We start from the raw sequence: 26001 nt of genomic DNA, 5'->3' as shown, positions 1-26001 counted from the left end.
AGAATATTAGCTCAGCTGCAAATGGCAATGCAAATAGTTTTTATTGCACACAATTTTTTATTTGAATTGTTTGGGGCTGAATAAATATTTTTAAAGAATACAAGCACAACTAAAGACTGAGAACTATGTTTTTTTTAAAATTAAAACATAAAGCTTTGTAATATTGTTAGAAGGTGTGTAATGCATTACCTTTCAAAAAGAAACAATCAAAAACCCCTACTTCAAAAGCCAATTTCCCTATCAGCTATACAAAGTGCAAATGAGAAAGGAAATAAACGACATCATGGAAGCATGGGCCAGCATTTCCAAATAACCCAATTGACTGACAATGTTATTGGCAATTGTCCGACTTACTTCCACATTAATACAATCTCTGTCAAGGTCTTCTCGAAATAAGGGACAAGGATACAGTGACAAAACGTTATTATTCAGTTATTTACTTCTACTTAGTCCACTGTATTACAGACCATGCATCGCCTCATCAGCACAGCCGCCCACACTGTATGTAGTCTTGTTTCAATCTGCTCCTGCCCTAATTGGGTCACAAGGTGTTTTTTGGAACAGAGAATAAAAAGCACCAGTCTCAAGGATATATAAGCACAAAATGTTGATTTTATTTTTAAATAGAATTTCAGTGCTAGCAGTTCCAGGTGTTTGAGATTTTACCCTGCTCCATATTTTGCAACGTGCCATTTCATTTGGACTCATCCAATTACTAAAAAGACATATTTGGAATACCTCAGAAATATAATTTCCAACCCCATTTATCTCCATTATTAACGAATATTGATCAGTCGATTTCAAACATAACTGGAAAACATCCAGAGGTTGGATTGTGGTGACAGAGTTGGGAGGCTCCCAAACATCTGGACACATTACTAATGCTTGAAACCATAATATCCAATAAAGAGTGAACAAATGCAGACCACTTTGTATTAACGTGCGCTCTGGCATGTCTAGGTATATAAATACTCCAGTGAAGATGCCAATGTACATCTGATATTAAACTACCCTGTGTGTACAGGAAACATACACGCATGAGGTTATCATCTTCCCTAGATATACAAGAGTATCACAAGAAATGTTAACATAAATCACATACACGCCTATTTAAAGAGATAATGCAAAATAATGCACAAGATCACAATGTAGGTAACAGAAATTAAAATCATTGGGTATTCAAGGCTTAATTTCCATATTTAGCTTTTCTAATGCACATTTTGAAAATCCTTTGTCTAGAATAGTGGAGTTGTATCTGGCAGTCCAAAACCTTGTGACATGTGTCACATTCTTGGAATTCAGATAGAAAGAATTGTATACTTTAAGAATGAGTAGTAATGGGTCAAACTCTTGAATGACAAGAGCAGGGTTTTATCCCATTTTAGCCCCATGGTTGAACAAAGGCAAAGACAAGTTCAGTGCAGAATCAAAAGGCAATTTCAGTGCAGATATTTCCAGCAGCTGTTTTAACAACTGCAATTTGGGTACAATTTTTAACTAAACCATTTGTTTTTTTCCCCCAAAACAAGGATAAAACACAGAGCTAACCTTTGCGATCAAGTCAAAATAAAATGCTAGTCATACTTTCTTAAAGCACAGGGAAAATAAATAATCACCTCTTTTAAACCAGCTCTCTGCCATACCCCTGGCATTGTTTGATTGAAAGACAAGGGGAAAACGTCTTGTTAAAACCTTGACAACTTTGGTAACACAGCTTCACAGCCCCCAGATACAAAAATTTGATATGCAACTTAAAAAAAATCTTTTGCACACAATTCGTCAAAGTTTATCAATGCAAGAGTAACAATGATATCCCATTGAAATGGGAGTTGGCTTCCAACCATTTAGCGTAATAAATTAGGTAGACAAGTTAAAGAACAATAAATAAGACTTCAAACCACTACAACGAAACTATCCGATGTATTACAGAAAGGAATTAAACAAGAGATTATGCAAGCACAAAATCACATCATTACAGATATAAAATAAAACAGAAAACAAAATCCAATGCATGAAAGCACAACATACAATGCTGGAGGTACAGAATAAAGCTGACAGTATCAGCAAAGTGATAACAAGTTATTGATGTATTTTGGTGAACATAAAATACAAGCTCTTTGCCCTTCCTCAGAACATACCCACAACATTATAACTCATGTTTTTTGATTGAGGCATCTTGTACATCCATCACTTTGTTTCTGTTTACAACATAACTTATTTTCTGCAAATGGAACTGAAAACACAAAATATATAACATTATCTCAAAATGACTGTCAAGGCAGTAATAAACACCACTCCATTGATATGAGGCTCAGAAATCTATTCCTCTTCAAGTTACAACCCCGTGAATTGACGCATACATTCCTGCTGGAGTAACTCAGCAGGTCAGGCAGCATCTAGGAAATGGAATGGGTGACGTTTCAGGTGAAGGGTCTCGACCCGAAACGTCACCCATTCCATCTCTCCTAGATGCTGCCTGACCTGCTGAGTTACTCCAGCATTTTGTGATACCTTCGATTTATACCAGCATCTGCAGTTATTTTCCTACATACATTCATGCAATTGTTCTGGGTGCTACTGAATTGCAGTCAAGTATCTCAAACCCAACCAATTGGCTTTGCATTGAGTGCAGACTTATTCATATCTTGGGGAAAAAGGCCAAAAAAAACAAATCAGCCAAATCATTCTTAATGTCTACTTGTCCCGTTGAAAAGTACATATCCACTTGGAGTGATGTCCACCACAATGGAGGAGTGTGCGAGACATTTTCCACAGATTCCAAAGCTTCTGGGGTCTGTGAATCTTAACCCACAAAGTTAGTTTCAATGGACACATTACAATGGAAATTCCTTACGATTAAAGAAAAGCTTAAGTTACAGTGAGATTAGCAAACCTCATATCAACATTGTCATAAATACCAATGTAATTTCCAGTGCTAGGATATGTCCCAGTTTCTCAGTGGCAATGTCATAGTATTATTTGATGGATTGATATCAGAGAGATTATGGATCCAACATAAAAAATCCATTATTAAACCTTCAGAGACAATGATTACGCAGGTTGCTTTTTTGACCAGATTCTCCCAGAGATCCTTTGAAGAACTTCTTGTTCAGTATTAAACCCATGAGTACAACATGAATATGCCTTTCTAACTTAAAATTAAAGAGCAACTTGTGTTTTTTTCCCCAAAGGCAAGTACAGACCTATATAAACAACAGATTGTTTCTGAAATCTCTCCGGCTTCACCAGAATACAGGCATCTGCTTCCAGCCCAGTACTTGGCTGATTGTAGATGCTGTAACGGCTTCAACTCTTCCAACTGCAAAACAACTCTGGCCCCATTCATACTTCATCCACTTCATTTATCTGCTTGCAAGCTAGCTAGTCATTACCCAACTATTATACACCACACAACGCTCATCCGATCCCAACTCTTCTTGCTTAAATAACAGGTTCTAAAACTTAAATTTCATAACATAAATCACTTCAGTGGTCAAGAAAAAGAACAGGTTACTTACTTAGAATTATTTTCTAATCATCCCACTCTCAAAGTCCAAGACACACATTATTTTGCTAGACTATGCTGTGCTTCATTTTCAACTAAACCTATATTCATTTTGTGTCTGATATTGGCTATGTACTCTATTCCCACCCACTTAAGACAACTTTCAAAAAGAAAAACGTATGAATGAGAACTCTAGACTCAATACAGTGGCCAGACACTAGAAAACCTACAGTGGCACCAGATAAATGACCAATCCAATGCCACTCCAGCAGTACAAACTGGACACCATCAAGTTCATTACTTCAGCCACCTGGCTGAACCTGGGCTATTTTTCTGACAATAGATATTTTTATAAATTGAAGCATGATATACCTGAAAATTGTTAGAATATTTTTCCCCTGATAACTAGGAATGCGGATCAAGCCCATGCAACAGCGTTTCACAATAATTTAGAACAGCTTTTTACAATAAATTAGTGGATTATGAAGAAAGTTACATCGTGGTGTGATTTATCTGAACTCAGTATTCACCAATTGTGCAAGCATGAGGGTTGTTCTGACTCATGCCTTCTGCACATAAATCTTGGGTTTTTCAAACATGCAGTTTGTGTTGAATTCATAATTTATAGATTGATTTGAATTCATAATTTATAGATTTTTTTTTAAAAACTCTTACTTTCAACTGGTATACCCAATCTGTGGTTCTGCCAAAGCAGTCTGTGGGTAACAAGCCACTTTTCTTGCAGTCAACTATTACCACAGATAATTGTCCGATTCATTTCTCTTAAATTAAACGAGTTACTATTTTCCTTTAAGAAATCCATCTACAAGACGGTCCGACTTCTCCGACAGCCAGTAGCCCGCAGTTGCTGCAATCGCGCCAATGAAGATAGAAGTGAAGACCATGTCTCCCTTTGCTGCAAATGTTGCCAGCGCACAGATGATGACACCAAAGAACATTTGTTGTAGCACCACCATCTCATCTTCAGTGACATTGTCAAAGAGACCTTCTTCGGGGACAGCTATTTGAACAAATGGAGAAAGGCTTCATTAGTCACTTTAAATTGTTTTCTATTGTTTGTTTTATTCAGCTTTACTGTAGAGATACAGTACGGAAACAGGCCCTTCGGCCCACCGAGTCCGTACCGACCAGCGATTACCCCGTACACAAACAATATCCTACATAGTAGGAACAATTTTCCTTTTTTTTTTTACCAAAACCAAAAAACCTACAAACCTGTACCTCTTTGGAGTGTGGGTGGAAACCGGAGCACCTGGAGAAAACCCTGTCACAACGGCGGCACGGTGGCGCAGCGGTAGAGTTGCTGCCTTACAGCGAATGCAGCGCCGGAGACTCAAGTTCGATCCTGACTACGGGCGCTGTCTGTACGGAGTTTGTACGTTCTCCCCGTGACCTGCGCGGTTTTTCTCCGAGATCTTTGGTTTCCTCCCACACTGCAAAGACGTACAGGTATGTAGGTTAATTGGCTTGGCAAATGTAAAAAAATTGTCCCTGGTGTGTGTACGATAGTGTTAATGTGTGGGGATCGCTGGGCGGCGCGGACCCGGTGGGCCTGTTTCCGCGCTGTATCTCTAAATCTAAAAAATCTAGAACGTACAAACTCCATACAGACAGCACCCATAGTGAGGATCATACCCGGGTTTCTGGTGCTGTAAAGAAGCAACTCTACCACTGCACCACTGTGCTGCCCTGAGCTTCTTTACTTCAATAATTCTTCTTGGAGATACTAAGTGACTGCCATTTTATTCTGAAGGAACTGAATTCTGTATTATATAGTGAGGTGACAGCACTCGCACTGATCTCAAACATAAACTACCAGGCAACCAAAACATTATGGATTTTTGCATCAGTTCTGGGAGATGTCATCTTTTAATGGATCCATGGCAACTGACAACAGTAACATCATCAAGCAGACTAAGCAGCCAGCCAGCCACAGTGAAGAATATTTAAAGGCAATACAACAAAGCAAGGGCATGAAAAAAAACCATTTAAACATTATGAAAGAAAACAAAGTAGAGATTGGGATGTACATACAAGGTTAAGGTAAAAGATGAAATAATAAAACTTAAAACAAAAGAACTTTTCAATTTTGCAAGAATGGTGAAGGAATTCAAAGCCACAAAATGCAGTAAGAAAGCAAGTCAGAATAGTCTTAATCTTTAAATAGTTGTAGCTTTACGCTTCTGTTGATTATGCAGTTGAATACTGCAATAGTAAGACAAATACATCAGTATTGTTGTACCAACAGTACATCAGATGGAACAGTAGGAAATCATTGCGTTCACAGCTTATGAATTCCCCTTTCAAAATGTGCTCTTTTGATATCCTTGATTATAAAAATAAGTTCTTATAGCTTCACCATCATTCTTGTTTCAACTTCAACCAAAGTATTATCTGATTAAATTTCAAATCATATACAATGTGAAAATTTTTTTTTACAAATGTTTTATGCCAGCACCAGCAATATATTTCCCAAGGTTTAGGGCAGATACAGAACTTTATGCTGGTTAAGTGCATCTTTCACTTTCACTTGAATAATTGACACTTGGTACATTCTCACCATTTGTTTCAATTAAAGTTTTCCATCAGCCCGTCATTAATTGATGTAATGAGCTACCACATTAAAAATTGTGTTTGTTGGACAGTTTACAAAGGAATCTCTGCTAATGCGCTTTGCAATAAAGGCCACGATGGTGGATCAAGGTAAAACTTACCCGACAGCTTGTCCTCAGCACAAACACCATCTTGTTTAGAGTATCCCTCAATACATTCACAGAGATAGCTGCCATCTGTATTTGTACACACTTCCTGTGCACCTATACACACAGGTTTCTCACTGTCACACTCATCGATATCTGCAACACAAGATTAAGAGAATGAACTATTCACATCTACTCCTCCAACTTCTAAAACTGATAACACATGTTGCATTTCCATTCCAGCTAGAAATCAGAGTTCATCATTGCATAGCCTCCTTTATGTTACAACTATGGGGGGTCAGGATAATTTTGGTCGACTTTAATTAACATTCAACCATTGCAGTTTGTACTTCAGACAATATACAAAGTAGAGGAAGCCAATTTGCGGCACTATTTTAAATTCTATGCAGTTGTCAAAAGATGCCCTTCTTGTTTTTATCATGTTAACCTGCATCTTAACTAAAAAAAAACAATTTGATAGCACTTTCCCTTCAGTAAAGGCAGTCTGGCACCTCTCTCTGAAAGAGTGAGCACTTGCTCCTCATCCTCTGCTCTGCACTCAGATATTTACATTTATTTTTCCACACAATTTATTCTACTTCGCATCAAAACTATTTTAGATCTTGCTTTTTAAAAAGTTTTTGCCACCCCATGGAAACAGCTGGCATTAAGAAATCCTTATTTTATTATGTGATGTTATGTCTCACATTACTCTTCAATGGAAGCAATTTTATCATCATTATTTTGTAAGACCACTTAACTATTGCAGTTTGATTTTAAAAAAACTCAAAACTCTTACTAAATAAAAAAATTGTTGTATGGGATATGGCCAACATTTATGACGCATCCCAAAATGCTCAGGAGAAAGTGTTGGTGATTCACCAAGTGGTCAGCGGGTAGTCCATAGAGCTCAGAGGACCATCGGAACACAGCTACCAGCCTTGGAGGGCATCTACAACACACGATGCCTCAGAAAAGCCACCAGCATTCACAAAGACTCCTCACACCCCTGCAATAGTCTGTTCGAAATTCTACCATCGGGCAGACGCTACAAGGCCTTCTACGCCCGCACCTCCAGACTCAGGAACAGCTTCATCCCCAGGGCCATAGCTGCTATGAACCGGTCCTGCTGAGTCGGATGGTCACATCGCACAGTGAACCGGCACAGACCTCCTTGAACTTTATACTGTTTTAAACTGTTTCTAATTTTGTTTCGCGGGGTTGTATAAATTTATATTGATTGGCTAATTAATTTATTGCATCGTATGGAAGGCGCATTCCCAATCTCGTTGTACCCCTGTACAATGACAATAAAGATATATTGTATTGTACTTTATCTATGTGGTGGAGGCAATCCCACAATACTATTAGAATCAAAGTCAGAGTTATGCAATGTGGAAGCAGGCACTTCGGCCCAACTCATCCATGCCAACCAAGGTGCTTACTCCAGCTAATTCTATTTCCTGGCATTTGGCCGATATCCCTTTAAACTGTCCCTATCTAAGTACCTGTTCAAATGTCTTTTAAACATTGCAATTTATTTTGTTTTTAGTTTGAGGGATGCAGGCCCTACGGCCCACCGAGCCCCGCACACTAACATTATCCTACACACAGCACCCACAGCAAACCCTCAAAATCACAAGGAAAACGTGCAAACTCCGCACAGATAGCACTCAAAGTCAGGATCAAACCAATGTCTCTGGCGCTGAGATGCAGCAGTTTTACCAGATGTGCCATCCAATCTACCAACCTTGCACATACCCTCTGAACCTCGCCATGGAATCACCATTCTTCCACAAAGACCAGAACAAATGTTACAATGCTGTACTTACCCAGGCACTTTGCACCATCCATCTGATAACCTTTATTACACTTTTTGCATCTACTGTGTCCAGCTCCCATACAGGTCAAACATGCTTTGTCACAACCTGGAATTAGAACCAAAGTAGTATTTTTTTTTAAAAGTGAAGTATTACTGTGTTCAGTGCAGCATACCAGAGTCCCCAATGATAACAAAGTTACTTCTCAGTCTCCAGAAAAACTCGACATACACAGACTGTTCATTAAAGTTGGAAAACCATGGCAAAAGAGAAAACACTGCATTGCAGAAATCAATAAATATTGTCAAGTAAATAACTGAAGCATCGGATATTTACTTAGTTTTTATTCCAGTTCTCTCATGGTCATTGAAGATCATCCAACACTGATGAACACAAAGGATTAAGAGTAGAAAAGACCATACGACTTCTTGAACATTGATTATAAAGCAAACTTGATTAAATTAAACTTCTGCATATGAAGGCTACATATAGTTGACTGAGAGCAAATAGTTTAAGACAATCATTTTCTATAAATATTTGTACGAGCAGAAATATATGTATGCCAGAGTAAAATGTGCAAAGAATAGTTGATAAAAAGATTCAGCAGAAAAAGGTGACTGACCTCTGCACGCATAGGAGCCTTCTGTGTTCACGCAATAATGACCAGCCTTGCAGCTTGGTGACTCCAAGTCACACTCATCAATATCTGATCGGAAAGACCAATGTATTAGACTTAATTTGTACTCCATGTAAACACCAGAACGTTTTACACATTGGAGTGAAACCATCTCTTCATAAATATATTTGCGTGTGGATTTCTAGAGCCGATTAAGCGGAGAGTCTTCAATTCTCTAGTTTTGTTTTGCAATTGTGCAGATTAGCATAAACTGTTAGTAATGATTCCTCATATGCAGCATCAATCAATTATAGTGGATGCATTGGCTACAAATAGTGAAGAATTAAACAGAACCAATAAAGATTTTGTGGTTCAGCAAGTAGTCAATTGACTCATTATGCTCTTGCTAGCTGTGGACAGAGAGAAGTGATCCAATACAAATCCTGCTTTCTCCCACAGCAGAAAATAATCGCTTCAAATGCTTGACTATTTTTCCATTCAAAGGTGCACTGGCCTCTGTTCACAATGATTAAGATGCCCAAGCCACAATCCATATATAGATCTGCTGCAGAATCGCTAGTCTGATGCCTGTGGACAATAACAGGGCTTCAGGGAGGTGTGAAGAGGCTGGTGGATTAGGGGTATAAGTGGCAGAAGAAATGTAATACTGAGAAATGTAAAATGTTACTTTTAGAAGGAAGATTTAGAAAAGCTAAACTCATAGCGACAATTCTAAAAGGGTACAAGAAAGGCCAGATTGGGAGTTAACATACATGGTTCATTGAATGTGGCAGAGCAGGTTGAGAAAGTATTTTAAGAGGATACGATGTCCTGGGATTTATTAATACATATCTAGAGTACAAAAGCAATGTAGTCACGATAAAGATTTATAAAACACTGATTCAACCGCGGTTGGAATATTCTGTCCATTTCTGGGCTTTGCTGTCCATTTCTGTCCATGAAGTGCTTAAAAAAAAAGTGCAAGACTAAAATAATTTCTCTGATGAAGGAAATTAATTATGTGTATATACAGGATAAGCTTAATTTGTTCTCTTTAAACCCAGGTTGCAAGGTCATATTTCGAATTAAGGGCATAGTCATCAAGTGAAAACATTCCCATCGGCAGAGAGCCAAGAATGGAAATGAATGGCAAGTGAACAAAACACAAGTCTAGCTACAGAAGCCGAGGAGGAACTGGAGAGAAATGCCGGGGATAGTAATAGAGGATTCAAATACGGTGTTCGAGAGGGAACTGGATAAGCATTTAAATCAAATGACTCACAGGATTTTGGCATTAGAGTAGGGAGTAGCACTTGCTGGAAGCGTCTTGACCTGAAACATCACCTATCCAAGTTCTCCAGAAATGTTGCCTGACCCCTGCATACACCAGCATCTGCAGCTCCGTCAGCAGGTACAGACATGGCAGACAGCATGGCCTCTTGCTATCCTACAACCAGATGGTATTGAACTCTAATCTTAAATTTATTTTTCCAGACGCATGTTGCTGGCAAGGACAATATCTGTAGTCCACTAGAAGTGAATTCGAGCTATTTTCTTGAACTGTGGCAATTCTTTTGAAAATGCTACTCCAGATGCTGTTGAGTTGAGAGTTCAAATAGATCCAATAGCAATGAAGGAACAACAATATACTTCCAAGTCAGGATAGCGTGCAACTTGAGCAAGTTGCAAGTTATGGTGTACATGTATAAGCTTTATACGGGACCCTTCCAGCCATGGCTACTCCCTGCTCACTTCCCAAAATCCCGCGAGTCGCTTCCATTTAGATGCTTATCCCGTTCCTTTTCAAACACCATATTTGACTCCTCCTCCATTATTATCTCCAGCTGTTCCCTCCAGATCCTCGTCAATTGCTGCAGCTGCTCAAAGAAAAACCCGTGTTAGGTTTTGTTGTTTTGCCAGTCATTTTCATTCTTATATGCCAAGAGTAGTGTAGGCAAATAAACCCAATATATTTTGTCAATGCTACACACTGTATCACTGATTGTGTGCACTGACGGATGGAGTGAATTAAGGTTCATGGGATGGGTGTGGTCACAAATGTTGTTGAGAAGTTGTCTTCACTATTGGAGGCATATTGATGCAGAATAGAGGAGTGTAGGATGTGAGGCTGTTGGCCTCCGAAAGCTTTCCAGTTTTGAGAAGGCAAGTGGTCAGTCACTTGCTCGAGAATATCCAGATGCTCAGTTGCTCTCGTAGCCGTGGTGACTCTGCATTAGGTCCTGATGAGCAAGCGGTCAATGGTGATCGCCAGGACACTGACAGTGGGGTGACTCGTCAGTGTAAATGCTGTTAAATAACAAGGGTTGAAAGGCTCTCTTGTTTTAGATAATCATTATCTGGCATTTTTGTGGCATGAATATCACTGTTTTGGATTGTTACATTAACATTCCATCTTCCCCATCACGGGAGGGTCATAAATATTCCACAAACTATTCTGAAGGAGACCATAGAACTTATCCTTGGCACCTTGGCCAACATTTACCTTTCATTCAAAAACATTAGAAATGATTATCAAAGACCTTTGACTTAAAAATCAGTGGATCTGTTTGTCAGTACTGATTTTTAATCACTTCACTGGGTGGAAGCCCAGAGCTCACAGATTAAACTGGGCACAATGTCTTCCACTCAGCTGACTGTCAATTTTGAGATATCTGTGCTTTGCCACTGTAATCATTATTGTCAAAGGGCAAAGCAGAAAGAAGGTGAAAGGTAATTTCTTCTTTATTGATTTAACCAATGATTTAAATGTTTTTTAATAGACATGCTTGTGTCTCATTTTCAATGCTGTGATCCTTCAGCAATTATATTGCATATTTTGTTTTTACAGCTTGTGTGGCACATAGCATATATTGCCAGTATACTAAGCATATTCCTCCACAAGGCACAAGAATCACAAGGATAAGTGATTACCTATACACTTGTCTTCATGAAAGAACCAACCGACTTTGCAGTCGAGGCATTTATAGTCTTCAGGACCTGTGCATTTCTTGCAGGATTTGTGACATTCTGGAATACAGCAAACAATAGAATGTTATTGGTTGTTTTAACCACACCTCATTGAAACATTAAAATGCCAAGCATTAATTTAACAGAAAAACACCAAAACTAGCACAGTAAGGAGGAAAATGTCTTATGCAATCTGGAGAATAGCACTTTTAAAGCAGCAAAGGATTCAATATCGCATTTCATGTTTGCTACTCAAGGAGTCATTATCTCTCCTTAAAATCAAGTACTCCTGAGTTTGCAAAGCATAAAGATCTTCCATCTGGGTCCACTGAAACAAATTCATTTTTGCACAGTGAGAAATGCAAAATTCTGTACAATAACTCAGAATGGCATTGCATAAAATCCCCATACCATGTTGATGGCAATCTGAAGAACTGGAAAAATTCTTTATCTTTTGCCGTTTAATTTTCTCTCAAAAAGTTAATGTTTGGATTATAGTATGTGCAGTATTGAGTACAAGGGCAGTATTGAGCACAATGCCAATGCTTGGACTTGAGTTAGTGGTTTGCATTATCCTCAAAATCAAATCAGATTCTGTCTTAAATGTTCAAGGTTAGTAAGGCATATTAGATCCTAGGACATCGAATACCTATCCGAGGCGATTATGCTGATGTGTTATAAAACAATGGTTAAACTCCTAGAAGAGATGGCTTGATCAAACAGTAAAACATTGAATTGATTTTTTTGTTTAGTTTTTCGAGATACAGCCTGGCCTTTCGGCCCACCAGGTCCGCGCCGACCAGCGATTCCCACACATTAACACTATCCTATACCCACTTGGGACAATTTGTTTTTACATTTACCAAGCCAATTAACCTACAAACATGTACGTCTTTGGAGTGTGTGGGAGGAAACCGAGGATCTCGGAGAAAACCCATGCAGGTCACACGGAGAACGCACAAACTCCGTACAGACAGCACCCGTAGTCGGAATTGAACCCGGGTCTCCGGCGCTGCATTTGCTGTAGGGCAGCAACTCTACCGCTGCGCCACCGTGCAATGTGTCTTAGCATTTTAATTATTGCTGCCATGAACACTATTGCAAAGATCGCTGAAGCGAACCACAACATATATTAATGTGATGCTAGGTTGAGAGACAAAGCATGATAGACAGTTAAGTAAAAAGTAATGCTAAACTGTATAATAAAAAGCTGAACCAGAATGCTTAAAACCTGGAGGGTTGAAAGCAGGGCAGTAATTTAGACTGCGGGATAGTGATGTTAAGTTGGAAGCAGACAGATAGCCCAGGACGAAACAAGTACAATAAATCTACCAAGGAAGTTCCAATTAAGGACTGTGCTTCAAACACCGATAAAAGAGTGAGAACAACAGGAGCGGATGAAATAGCCAAAGGGCCAAATTGCTCAAGCAGGTAACATTTGTGAAATAATTCTAGGGCATTAGCACAAGGGAACCACTGAAGGACTAGCTCAATCTATGAGAAAGTTAAAGATGACAAGGAATAGATACCTGCAAAAGACAGGACAAGTAATGAGATAACATGTATTTTTGAAAGGAATAGGACTCATAGAACTTAGGAAACTGGTGTAGGCCAGCACGATCAAAGGGGGAAAAAAGTGTTTTAGATTAGGAGATAGAGAACCAGAGGTCAACAGGACACAGGATAAAGGGATTCACACCACAGTCACTCAGACCGTGATTATCACCTTTGTCATAAGTACTACTTTGCACTGGGTGCAACTTACTTAATAAAACATTGAGCTTATAACCAATATATCAACAATCCAGAAGAAAACAAAAGCTGCTGGAGGAACTCAGTGGATCTGGCACCATCCATGGAGGGAAATGGACAGTCGATATATTGGATCGGGACCTCTCATCGAGACTGCCAGTTTCCAGCATTTGCAATGCAAGTGGTGCTCTTGAATTGGGTAAAATAAACTATGATTTGGCAAATCTTGTACTACAGCTAGAGCAGTAGATCCAGTGGTGGTCATTGTAAACCAGGATGTAAAGGGTCCAGAGAGCGCAGGAAAGATTTACTGGAGTGGTTATTACAATAAGGAATGTACTTTAGATCAGAGTAGAACATTTTCCTTTGAGCAGATTTTTAAAAAAACCAAATTAGATAGATAAAGGAAAGTAGACCAGGGAATACAGGTTCAAAGTGTTTGGCAGAAGATCCAGGCATGGTGCCAGAAAGACTTAATTTAAGAAAACCTAATGCTAAAAGTTTATAAGTTAAGGGCCTGTCCAACTTAGGTGATTTGAAGGCGACTGCCGGCGACTAGGCTGATAGTGAGGAGTCTTCAATGAATCGTAGCGGAATATGGCGCGTCGCGGTAAAAATTTCCAGGTAGAAATTTCTCAGCGACAGCTGGCTTGTCGCCAGGTATCGTAGCTTATTGCGGGCGCTGTTGCATGCTGTCCCCAGGTTTGCTAGGTTGTCGCAGATGCATTTAGAAGCACGTAATATTAAATTAAGAAAAGGCATTTGAAGATACCAGAAGATAGTTTCGTTTAACCAATTTATTTACCGTCAGGACATTTGACAGGTAGATTGGAGGCGACAGTTTGACGGTCAGGTAAGCGTGGGAATTTTGCGATATTTCCGAAGACGGTGTAATCTTTTAGCCAGGTGCTAGATTTACAAAAAAATTAACTTGTATCGACCTGACTCGGCATTGTCATGGTCATTGTCGTAGGGTAAAAGAAAATTTTGGTGATCTGCTACGACTTTGAGTCGCCGGCAGTCGCCGTAAAAATTGCGTAACTGGGACAGGCCCTTTTATACGAGCAGAATTAGGACATTGAATTAGGCCATCAAATCTACTCTGCCATTCAATCATGGCTGATCTATCTTTCCCTCTCAGCCCCATTCTCCTGCCTTCTCCCCATAAACCCCTGACACCCATACTGATCAAGTATCTGTCAATTTCTTCCTTAAAAATATCCGACTTGGCCTCCACAGCCTGTGGCAACGAATTCCACAGATTCACCACCCTCTCACTAAAGAAATTTCTCATCTCCTTTTTAAAGGGACATCCTCGTATTTTAAGGCAATGGCCTCTGGTCCTAGACTCTCCCGCTAGTGGAAACATCCTCTCCACGTCCACGCCTTTCACTATTCGGTAAGTTTCAATGAGGTCACCCCCCCTCATCCTTCCAAACTCCAGCGAGTACAGGCCCAGTACCGTGAAATGCTCATCATATGTTAACCCAATCATTCCTAGGATCATTCTCGTCAACCTCCCCTGGACCTTCTCCAACACCAGCGTGTGTGAATAGTTCTGTTCTTGAAAGCATTGCCCAAGATGAAGTGGACACTGATTCAATCATGGTTGTCAATCGAGAATGGGATAAAAATTGGAAGGAATGTTTAAAAAAATCTGCAAGGCCAGAGGGAAAAAGCAGGGATGGAATCGATTGGATAGTTTGACAGAAAGCCAGCTCTCTGATGATACATGATGATGTCTCATATGATGCACGATGTGTCAAATGACCTCCTTTCTCTTGCAACAAATTCAAGATTCCACATCACAGAAATGGGAAGATAAAAACAGGCAGAGTACAGAATGGGAATCTGGTCTAAACCCACCCCATTCCACTGAGTGACCCTTACAAATGAGGCATAATAACAGATGAACAGAAAGATTAATTACAGTCTCTGACGTTCTCCTGTGAAATAGCATGCAAATAGAGAAGGATATGTGTGGATCATGTTTCTACCAGCAACACCTGGCATTTGTATGTCCTTCTATAGAGGGATTGTAGGGGATCCGATACCAAAGATAGATCACGGGTATCCAAGGCCTGCAGTGCTGTTGAAATCAAATTCCAGTCTGAATCACTGACAGGATTCAAGAGAACAAAATGAAAGGAACATGATACCACTGGAAAAATACACTCCCACAATCTATTCATCTGCTGTCACCAATGTTCATAGTCTAAACAGATCTTTTTAATTTCCTTATGTCTTCAAGCTCATGCAAATTAAAGATGTGCATCACATACCTTGACATATCAAGTGAGTATCATTCCTTAGCGTTTCAAAGTATCCATCAGCACACTCCATGCAGATAGAACCTGCATAGCCTTGACTGCAATTACATAGTCCAGTCCCAAACCGTGTTCCATCACCATCACATTCACCATATCCACTGCATGGCTTTGTTGATCCACCTATACATGCTGTAAAATGAGAAATTAAAAACATTTCAATTATTCAGTCAATAGAATGGAAATATACTTGACAACACAGTGTGGAAACAGGCCCATCGGGAGGATGTCTTCCACATCACAGGAACCCTCTCCAGGCTGGAGTACTCCGCACAACTGGCTGGCACACGCCTTGAATACCTTAGGGCTGACACCATTGGGACCCATGGCAAAACAGTAGATAACCAATGTAACCGCATTTCCTACAAAAATAATCTTACCATTTTTTTGTTCTTAAAGTAGGCTAAAAAACACAAAACATGTTTAACCTGCTCTGCTCTTTCATAGACAACTTCTGAATAACAACATAAATGTGATGCTGGTTGCATCAGTTCCAATATCCACATACCCATTTCTAGAAGGAAACTGAAGCCCATTCAATCTAAATTAGTAAAAATTTAAATTATGCACACAAGCACCTTAAAAAAGGCACTTTAAACAAGATTAAAAAAGACATCACAACCAATTATGCAAAAATAACTCGACTTTCATCAGAACTGAGAGGCCATGGGGAAGACCAAAGTGTAAGACCTTTGTTAAGATAAATTGCTACTCGGCTTTTGAAATACTATCAGGACCACAATTTTTCCCAAAAGGTTGAAGGCTTAGAAATTCCCCACAGAATTAATGGATTGCCCGTACAAAACAAAACTCTATGTTTTTTCTCCAACTTTAATCTAAATAAATTGGCTACAGAAAAATAAAAAATATTTACCTTTCCAAGTGTTAGCACGAATACCATGGAAAACGCACAGTCTATTGAACTATAAAATGAAATGGCCCAAATTTCTTGTCAGATTTACCATCTCAAGAGCCATTTACCAGAGGCCAAGGGCTACCCTAATGTCGTGCCCTTTAGTGCAGCTCCCATGCTTCAGCCCTCGGGCAAGACCAGGATTAAGCTATTGCATAAGACATGCCTAGTTAAACAGGGTGCTTAGATTCACAGAATGTAGTGCCAACGATTTTAAATCACGAACTGCAGATGCTGGTTTACAAAAGAACAACACAAAGTGCTGGAGTAACTCAGCAGTCCAGGCAGCATCTCTGGAGAACATGGATATGGAACATTTCGGTTTGGGACCCTTCTTCATGTGAGGAAGAGTCACAACCGAAAACGTCACCTATCTGTGCTCTCAGAGATGGTGCCAGACTCGCTGAGTTAGTCCAGCGCTTTGTGTCGTATTTGGAAAACCCATCACATCTCACTTAGATTTTTTTTTAAACCAAAGAAAGAATCACGATAAATTTGGGCTCTGGTAACATCATTTAATTCCCCACCCATGCATATGCTCACAGGGAGCACAATTCAGGGAGCTCAAAAAATATTTACTTGCAAGATGATTGGGGTGCGAGTATCGATTTCTTGCTATTTATAAGATGACCATACTCACATTGACATTCAGGTCCAAAGGTCCCAGCAGGACAGCACATTTTGATGGTATCCAGACAGAGCCACTGGAATAGATCTGGGTGCTCCTCCTGCCTGCAAAATGTCAAATTAGATTAGCTGTAGAAATATAGAGGATCACCATCTCATGAACGCGAGTTTATAGAATACATTGCTCTGCTCAACACACCTGCCACTTTGGTCATCCTACTAAGAGTACACAAAGAGAATAAGCACTCATCCGAGATATTTAGAAAATGCCACAGTACTACACAATCTTGTCAGTAAAATACAGATGTGCAAAGTGGCAAGCATTTAACAGTGCCCACACGATGAATACATCCCTTCAGAGCTAAAGATATTCAGTGTACTGCTTAATCATTCAAATAAATCTGGATAACTGATAGCTGGTCCCAACAGCAAAATCATCCTGTTATCCTGAGGCGGCTTTTGAAGCATTTACTTTGATAAGGATCAGCGAAGGGCAAAAAGTTGAATTGAAGTACTCACTTTTTAAACCACCAATTTTCAATGTGATCCTCACTCCGTTCTACCATCTGATTGCAATCAAAATTCATGCTTTCACATAGCATCTCTATGATTTCCACCAGCCGAGTCTCGCTAGATGCAAAATTGAGAACATTATTAACAACATTATTAATAACAGTGTGTCAACACACGAATGATGAGAAAAAACAAGGGAGGCTATCAGCCCAATTTGATTCATTCATCCAAAATTATTCTACATAGCCCTTCAATTGCAAGCAATTGTTTCTTAATTCTTGCATTTCTGCTTCCACTGTGCAATTAGAAAGGGCATTAATTAAAATACAAGCATTCATTATATTAACTCTTGCATTGCCCAGCACTGTGACAGGTCATGCTTGGGCATCATGTCACTCTCCTGCACGTCTCCCAATTGCTCCAACCTTCTGTAACTGTCTGACTGCAACAACCCCATGGCCACGCCAGAGTGGTGGTTCTGAAAGGGAGATTAAGCTGCAAGGGGCAACTAGACCTCAGGTTTTACAACCTGTCCATGGACAACCTCCGTGGCCTTATGACACTCATGACATCAGTAGGCTTTTTCACACAAAATGTTTCCAAAGATCAGACATTGAAAAGCAGGTGTGGAAAAAATATTAGTAATAGTTCAAGTAAAACGAAGCACTTCCTTTTTTAATATTGGTTGGTAGCTCTGGCTGCTGTAAACCTGAGGGGCCAGATGCAAGGTATAATTAGCTCCTCAGATCAGGATGCTACAAACCAGTCACTGACTGGTTAGCACACAACAAAAGCTTTTCACTGTACCTCAGTACACGTGACAATAAACTAAACTAAACCCGTCGATTGAATGGTGAGCCAACTCCGCACCCATCATTAGTGCTTTCCACGACGTGAAGGTGTTGAAGTCTGGAACGTGCACAGCAAAGACAGCCAGCCGTTCTCAACACACCATCATCAGCCAATCCAGCCCAAATATCTCAAACTTTGCTTTTATTAAGTAGAACCATATACTGTTGTCCTACCTTTTTTTTTAGTTTAGTTTAGAGATGCAGCACGGAAACAGGCCCTTCGGCCCACGCCGACCAGCAATCCCCGTACACTAACACTTTCCTACACACACTGGGGACAATTTACTATTTTTACCGAAGCCAATTAACCTACAAATCTGGACGTCTTTGGAGGGTGAGAGAAACTGGAGCACCCGGAGAAAACCCACACAGGTCACGGGAAGAACGTACAAACTCCGTACAGACAGCACCCGTAGTCAGTAACGAACCCAGGTCTCCGGCGCTGAAAGGCAGCAACTCTACCGTCGCGTCACCATGCCGCCCCTACTTTAACCTTATTTCCAGTCATTTTCCCAGATCTATTATTTCCAGGATATTTGCATTCTTATTTCCTTCGTGTTGTCTGATTACCAACACGTACAGCCTTTACTTTGGTCAATGGTTACTGTAACAGTAAAGCGACCGATACATCAGCAGATTGGAAGCACCTACACAGCAGAGCAACAAAATGAAGCAAAACAAAAAAAAGAACAGTAGAAAAGTAAAGATAAGCAAAGTCATGCAGCCACTATAAAATGGATGATGCAGCATAATGTGTATACGTCCAGAGTGAAATTTTAGCATCATGTGAAATATTTCATGGCCACAAGTAATGGCAACAAAGATGCATATTCTATTATGAAAGGAATTATCAATAAACTTGTAGATTACCACTTCAATTTTGGTTCAAACATCCTATGAAGGGTTAATCAGCTGAAATAATAATTGGTTTGTAGTAGTGGTGATTTTAACTTTTGAAATATTGACTAGGATTATCATACTTCCGAAGGGATGACGTTTGTTAAGTGCTACAGGAAAATGTTCTCAATATGGACAAGGTGAATAGCCCTTGTTCCAAGGGTAAAGGAATCTAAAGCTAGGTGGCACAGGTTTAAGATGAGAGGGAAAAGATTTAAAAGGGTCGAAGGGCAACATTTCCCACACAGGGAGCAGTGGGTATATGGAATGAGCTACCAGATGGTACTCTACCAAGTGGTAGAGGCCGGTACAATTACAACATTTAAAAGACGCTAAGACGGGTACATGGATAGGAACAATTTCCAGGCCAGGCACTGGAAAGTGGGACTAGCTTAGGTAGACAACTATGGCCAAAGTGCCCATTTTGTAATCATAATCAATCGTAATTTATTTCTGTGCCATATAGCTCTATGATGATTAAGCAATACGACCTATGGCTGATCACCCACAACTGATTAGGCATCCAATATGTATTGTACATAGATAAATGATCCTTAAATCGCTTACCTGTTTTCATACTTTTTCAAATTTTTCTCCTCCCAGTCACTGTTCCCACCGCCAAAATTCTTGTTTGCAGTTTTCTCCATTCCCTGATAAACAAATGTTTTAAAAAAATTACAATTAATCCAAATTATTCATCTACTTTTACCAGAACCAAGTACCCAAAAGCAAAAGCCTGAGGCTGCTGCAAATCTAAAATATAAAAAGAAAATGCTTGAATTATGACAGGTCAGGCAGCATCTCTGGGAAGAGAGTTGGAATTAATGTTTCAGATTGATGATCTTTCATAAGATTGTATTGTATAAAGGGGGTAAGAACATGGAGAATACAGGTAGTCCTAATATAAAGCGCAATTCCATAATGCTAATTGGATATAATGTGATTGAACACTGCCCAGTCCATCACCGGCTCTGACCTTCCCACCATCGAAGGGATTTATCGGAGTCGCTGCCTCAAAAAAGCAGCCAACATCATCCTGGCCACGCACTCATTTCATCCCTGCCATCGGGGAGAAGGTACAGGAGCTTGAAAACTAACGTCCAGGTTCAGGAACAGCTTCATCCCTACCATTAATAGCCATCAGGCTATTAAACACGACAACCTCAAATAAGCTCTGAACTTCAATAGATTATTATTGCACTACTATTGTTTGTTTTTTGAGTATTTGTGTGTTTTTTAATACATATATATACGCGTGTGTGTGTGTGTGTGTGTGTGTGTGTGTGTGTGTGTGTGTGTGTGTGTGTATACACTGAACTTTTTTCTCTCTCTTGTTTATTATATTGTTTACAGTGTACTATGTTTACATTTTCTGTTGTGCTGCAGCAAGAATTTCATTGTTCTATCTGGGACATATGACAATAAAACACTCTTGAACACTGAATATGGTGATGAAGGAAGAATGACAAATATCTTGTAAAATAGCTAATCCAAACTCAGCTGGAGTTAGTTTAAAACTAAAAATTTGGTTCTTCCACTTTCATTTCAACAATTAATAATGTGCTCCATTACTATTAGGAACACTATATGCATTATATAGACCAAAGATAGACACAAAAAGCTGGAGTAACTCAGCGGGACAGGCAGGATCTCTGGAGAGAAGGATAGGGCGACGTTTCAGGTCGAGATACTAATAGACCCAAATTGGTTAGGCACAATTTTGATTTATAACTAGGGAACCACTTAAAATTTATTTTGGAAATTAGCAAGCAAAAGAAAACAGCTGAAAAGTACCGTTTTCATAGGCACCTTTATCTCTTAAGAACATAGCTGCTAACTTCATGAGTGGCTATTGAATTGACACTTGTGGAATGATACTTATGACACAAAACAACATACAGCCTTTAGTACTTTTTGCTTGCTGTTACAAAAATAAACGTAGCTATTAAAAAGACCTTTATTTTTGAAAATCCTGCAAGGAAAAATAACTTTGTTAGTGCAACTGAATCTCTCTAGCCCCTAATCCTCCATTTCCCCATTGTCTTTAATAACACAATTTTCTATAATGTGAGGTTGCTTAGGAATGTTATCATTATATAGCAGAACTATATGTACGAGGGAAAGCTGGTGATAACACAGTGAGGAGGTGCGATTAATTGTCATTTTGCAGTCATTCTGGCTTAAAGACTGGTAAAGTAAATAACAAAAAAGTTATCCCTCTCAATAATTGGAGACGACCAACAAAATCTGAAATTCCCTGAAGCAGAGAGAAAACAAAAATACCGAATGATGGAAATACGAGATACAAGACAAGAATAAGTGCAATAACATCAGATAATGTGCCAGTGTTGAGCCTGAAAGGTTCTTGATTAAGTACTGTTGTAGTATTGCCTCAACTACTTCGTCTGGCAGCGTGTTCCATATACCCACCACCGACTGAAAAAGTTATACTTCAGGTTCCTATTAAATCTTTCCCTTCTCACCTTAAACCCATGTCCTCTGTTTCTTGATTCCCCTGTCCTGGGTAAAAGACTCTCTGCATTCAACCTATCAATTTCCATCATGATCTTATACACCTCTATACGATAACCCCATAAGCCTCCTGCATTTTAACGAATTAAATTCTAACTTGCCCAACCTCTCCCTATAGCTCAGGCCTTCAAGTCCTGGCAACATTTGGGGCTAGATTTCTGGCGGTTAATTATGATGACGTTACAATTCTAGCCACTGAATATGGTGATGAAGGAAGAATGACAAATATCTTGTAAAATAGTTAATCCAAACTCAGCTGGAGTTAGTTTAAAACTAAAAATTTGGATTCTTCCACTTTCATTTCAACAATTAATAATGTGCTCCATTACTATTATATAAACTGCAATCAAGTTTTGTTTAATAGAAACAACCCAAAATACAAATCAAAATCTCATGCAAATTATTATTATTATTCGAAATAGCTATAATTATCGCTAAATCAAGGTATCTGACATTTAGATTTAGATTTCTTATTGCCACAGCAACATAAGGTGAAAGAGAAAATATTCTGAAATATGAGGGAGGAAAGCATTACTACCTTTAACTCCAAGTTTTAAAGAGTAGATTAATTTAAATTGCTTCCATTTTAAAGTGAAGAAAAGCACTCCATGTGCTCCACAGTTCTTGACATCTTGTGTCCATAAATGCCTCAAAATCATAGGATGAGTAATTTGCAAAAAAAAGACATGGGAACGATGAACACTTCAACAAGTTGACTGGGCCAAAACCACATCAACCAGAAGCTAGACCTTCAATGACAAAACCGTAAACACTATTTAAAAAAATTCCCATCTTTGTTAAACCTGTCCATGCTCTCACTCACTTCTCCGTCTGTAATCTCCCAATTTTGATTCTGCTCTCTTCAAATAACTACTCCAACATTAGGAGCCATGGCCACATGCAGCCATTTCTTCTCAAAGCTTCTCACTTTCCTCCCACAGGCACTTTGTGAGATCCATCTTTTTGATCAAACCTTCAGTCATCCATCTCATGAAATAGCTCAGTGTCAAAGTTTTGTTTGATACCATCCCATTGAGTACCTTGGGATATTTTTGGTATTTTTAATAGTGCGACATAAAAAATGTTGTTATTTTCTCTTGGGGCCAAGCAACTGTCAAGTTTCTCAGGCACAGCTCCTTACCTTTCTGAAGTTTTCAGCAATCTGCCGGCAAATCTGGCAGGAATCCTGTTCTGTGGCAGCAGGCACCAGAAGTAGCAGAGGAATGATAGAGCAGAGGAGGAACCAGTGGACTGGGGAGATGAATAGCCGGTGACTCAGGAGCCAAGGGATCTTCATTATGAATAGGAAAGTATCCCCTTTTCCTGGAGAACAGGACTGTATCTCAAAAAAAAGGAAAAAAAAGACTAAATCATAATGTAACAAGCTGAATCCTGCTCATTACTACTGGGGACAATGGAAAAATAGAACTACTGAAGGTTTGTTTTTTGCCAAATAGTCATTCTTCATCTTTCACTATTTTTGCATTAGTCTAGTACCAACATTTGCACAAATTATTTATATTTGCTGATCACCAAGTGATTAATTTATCATTCAGTAATGGAACTGTATGGCATTCCTTCAAAACTCAAGTTCCACTACTGGACGATGCACACAAATAAAACATTCTACAAATGTGCAATAAAACTAAATGTAACAGTTCCTGGAAATAGCTGATAGAAGATCTGACGTATTTATTTTGAGGACAATCTTCTAACACATACCTACTGCAGATGGACCCGATTGATGGTAAGAGTACCATAAATGAAAAATGAAATAAACATTTAACTTTAAATTGTCCTACCACCACACTGTTGCTTCAATTTGCATTGCAATTTGAATTACAAAGTGCTAGAATTTGCATTCCAAGGCAGTTCCACAGGTGTACAATGGAAAGTACACTGATAGGTTGTATCACAGCCTGATTGAATAATTTGAACTCAAGAATGAATAAGGCTACTGAAAGTGATAGACACTGCCTGGTCCATCACGGGTATTGACCTGTGTAGGAAGGACCTGCAGATGCTGGTTTACACTGAAGTTAGACACAAAATGCTGGAGTAACTCAGCAATGCAGGCAGCATCTCTGGAGAGAAGGAATGGATGACGTTTCGGGTTGAGACCCTTCTTCAGGCTGAGAGTCAGGGGAGAGGGAGACATAGAGATATGGAATGGTAAGGTAAGGGTAAATGAGAGATCAAAGGGGACAAAGATCAGACTGGAGAGCACGAGGAATTACAGAGTGCGAGCAACGAGAGAGGGTGCTGCAGAATTCTCATCGGCTAAAGGAGAACTTCGTCAAAGTAAGTATGCCTTGAGGAGATTTTGCAGTGCAGCAGACAAAATGTGTAGGAAGGAACTGCTGATGCTGGTTTACACCAAAGATAGACACAAAATGCTGGAGTAACTCAGCGGGACAGGCAGCATCTCTGAGAGAAGGAATGGTGACATTTCGGATCAAGATCCTTCTTGATGTTACTCCAGCATTTTGTGTCTATCTTACGGGAGTAAATTTACAGATGTGCAGGGCAAGTATTTTTTTACAGAGGGTGATGACTGCTGCTATGCACTGCCTGGGCTCGTGATGGAGGCAGACACGATAATGGCATTTAAGAGACTTTTTAAATAGACACATGTAAATGCAGGGAATCAAGAGATATGGTTCATGTTCACGCAGATAGGAGCTGGTCTCAACATCATGTTTGGCACAGACATTGTGGGCTGAAGGGCCAGTGCTGTACTGTTTTATATTAATGTTCTTAAAACTGAGCACAAGCATGAAATATTAATGAATACCCCAGCATACGTTATAACTAGTAAATAATGCAGAAAACAAGCTTGTGGTTTGTAGGAAACTCAAAAGTTCCTTGCAGCTCTGTGAAGAAGTTATCCCCCTCACCCACCCAGTTGCTGTACATGAATCACACCTGCCCAGCACTTTCAAAATTTGCCAAATGCAACCCATCTCGCTGCTAAACAGTTCAACAGGTTAAAAGGGCGGCTGGCTGCCATCAACCAGTGAGTAAGGAAGGTGAATGAGGAAGAGGTGAGTGAGGGAAAGCGAGTGCCTGTGAAGGAGAGAGGGAGGGAAGGTGAGTGAGTGAGTGAAGGTGAGTAAGGAAGGGGAGGGAAGGAGAGTGTCAAGGAGGGAGGGAAGGGAGGATGGCAAGGTAGGTGAGTGAGTAAAGGGGGAGGGAAGGTGGGTGAGTGAGTGGAGGGAGGGAAGGTGAGTGGAGGGAGGGAAGGTGAGTGGAGGGAGGGAAAGTGAGTGGAGGGGGGGACGGAAGGTGAGTGGAGAGAGGGACGGAAGGTGAGTGGAGGGAGGGACGGAAGGTGAGTGGAGGGAGGGAAGGTGAGTGTGGAGGGAGGGAAGGTGAGTGTGGAGGGAGGGAGGGAGGGAAGGTGAGTGAGTGGATGGAGGGAGGCATAGTGATTAGGTGGGTGAGTGGAGGGTGAGTGGGTGGAGGGAAGGTGAGTGAGTGGATGGAGGGAGGGATGGTGAGTGAGTGGCGATCCACGGACGGGGAGAGGGTTGGGGGAGGTCTCAGGCTCTATCGCTCTCTCTCTCTCACACTCACCTGGTGGATGTGGATGTGAGGAAGGCGGCGAGGGGGGGGGGGGGGCGCGGGCCGGGCGGGGCCTGGTTGCAGGTCTGTGCTGCGGTGCCGGCGGGTCTCTCCACAGACGCTGCCGGGCGCGGGTATATTTTTGTAAATATTAAAGCAGCACCGCAAGGCCCGCGTCAGCGATCCCTGACCCCGCCGTCTGATTGGTCGCCGAGACCCAGGCCCCGCCCCCAGGAGGGCAACCAACCGGCAGCGCCGATCGCCCGGTGACGTCACCCCACGGCGGGGGCGCGCCTGGTGACGCGGACGCGCCTGGTGACGCGGACGTGCCTGGTGCAGTGAACGCGCCTGGTGACGCGGACGTGCCTGGTGCAGTGAACGCGCCTGGTGACGCGGA

At 40.4% G+C, this 26001-nt stretch overlaps 1 protein-coding gene across 2 annotated transcripts; it reads right to left on the bottom strand.

Annotated features, from left to right (window-relative positions):
- Positions 1-138: 138 nt before the first annotated feature.
- creld1b (CRELD disulfide isomerase 1b) lies at positions 139-25790 on the bottom strand. 2 transcript variants are annotated; one of them, XR_013548362.1, is made up of 12 exons: positions 25617-25790; positions 23182-23376; positions 20076-20158; positions 17767-17877; positions 17261-17352; positions 15663-15839; positions 11593-11688; positions 8668-8751; positions 8058-8153; positions 6241-6381; positions 2494-4526; positions 139-2376 (listed from the first exon to the last, which is right to left on the bottom strand). XR_013548362.1 is itself a non-coding variant. In XM_078414097.1 (11 exons), the coding sequence occupies exons 2-11, from the start codon at positions 23335-23337 to the stop codon at positions 4306-4308; spliced, it is 1257 nt and encodes a 418-aa protein (XP_078270223.1). In that variant the 5' UTR covers positions 23338-23376; positions 25617-25790; the 3' UTR covers positions 2446-4305. The 2 variants fall into 2 exon arrangements, 1 of the variants encoding a protein (XP_078270223.1); XM_078414097.1 differs by lacking the exon at positions 139-2376 and having other exon boundaries at positions 2446-4526.
- Positions 25791-26001: the final 211 nt, after the last annotated feature.

Source organism: Rhinoraja longicauda, chromosome 17 (assembly GCF_053455715.1).
Source record: "Rhinoraja longicauda isolate Sanriku21f chromosome 17, sRhiLon1.1, whole genome shotgun sequence".
Taxonomy (NCBI): Eukaryota; Metazoa; Chordata; class Chondrichthyes; order Rajiformes; family Arhynchobatidae; genus Rhinoraja; species Rhinoraja longicauda.
Note: the sequence above shows the minus strand (reverse complement) of the source record. Positions and strands in the feature narration are given on the sequence as shown.

Excerpts from the sequence above, each read along its gene's own strand:
- creld1b (XM_078414097.1), bottom strand. The coding sequence starts at position 23,337 with ATGAAGATCCCTTGGCTCCTGAGTCACCGGCTATTCATCTCCCCAGTC. Across the intron at positions 17,878-20,075 it reads TTGAAAAAGTATGAAAACAG|CGAGACTCGGCTGGTGGAAA; the intron begins GTAAGCGATTTA and ends TTTTGCATCTAG. Across the intron at positions 6,382-8,057 it reads GGATGGTGCAAAGTGCCTGG|ATATCGATGAGTGTGACAGT; the intron begins GTAAGTACAGCA and ends CTTGTGTTGCAG.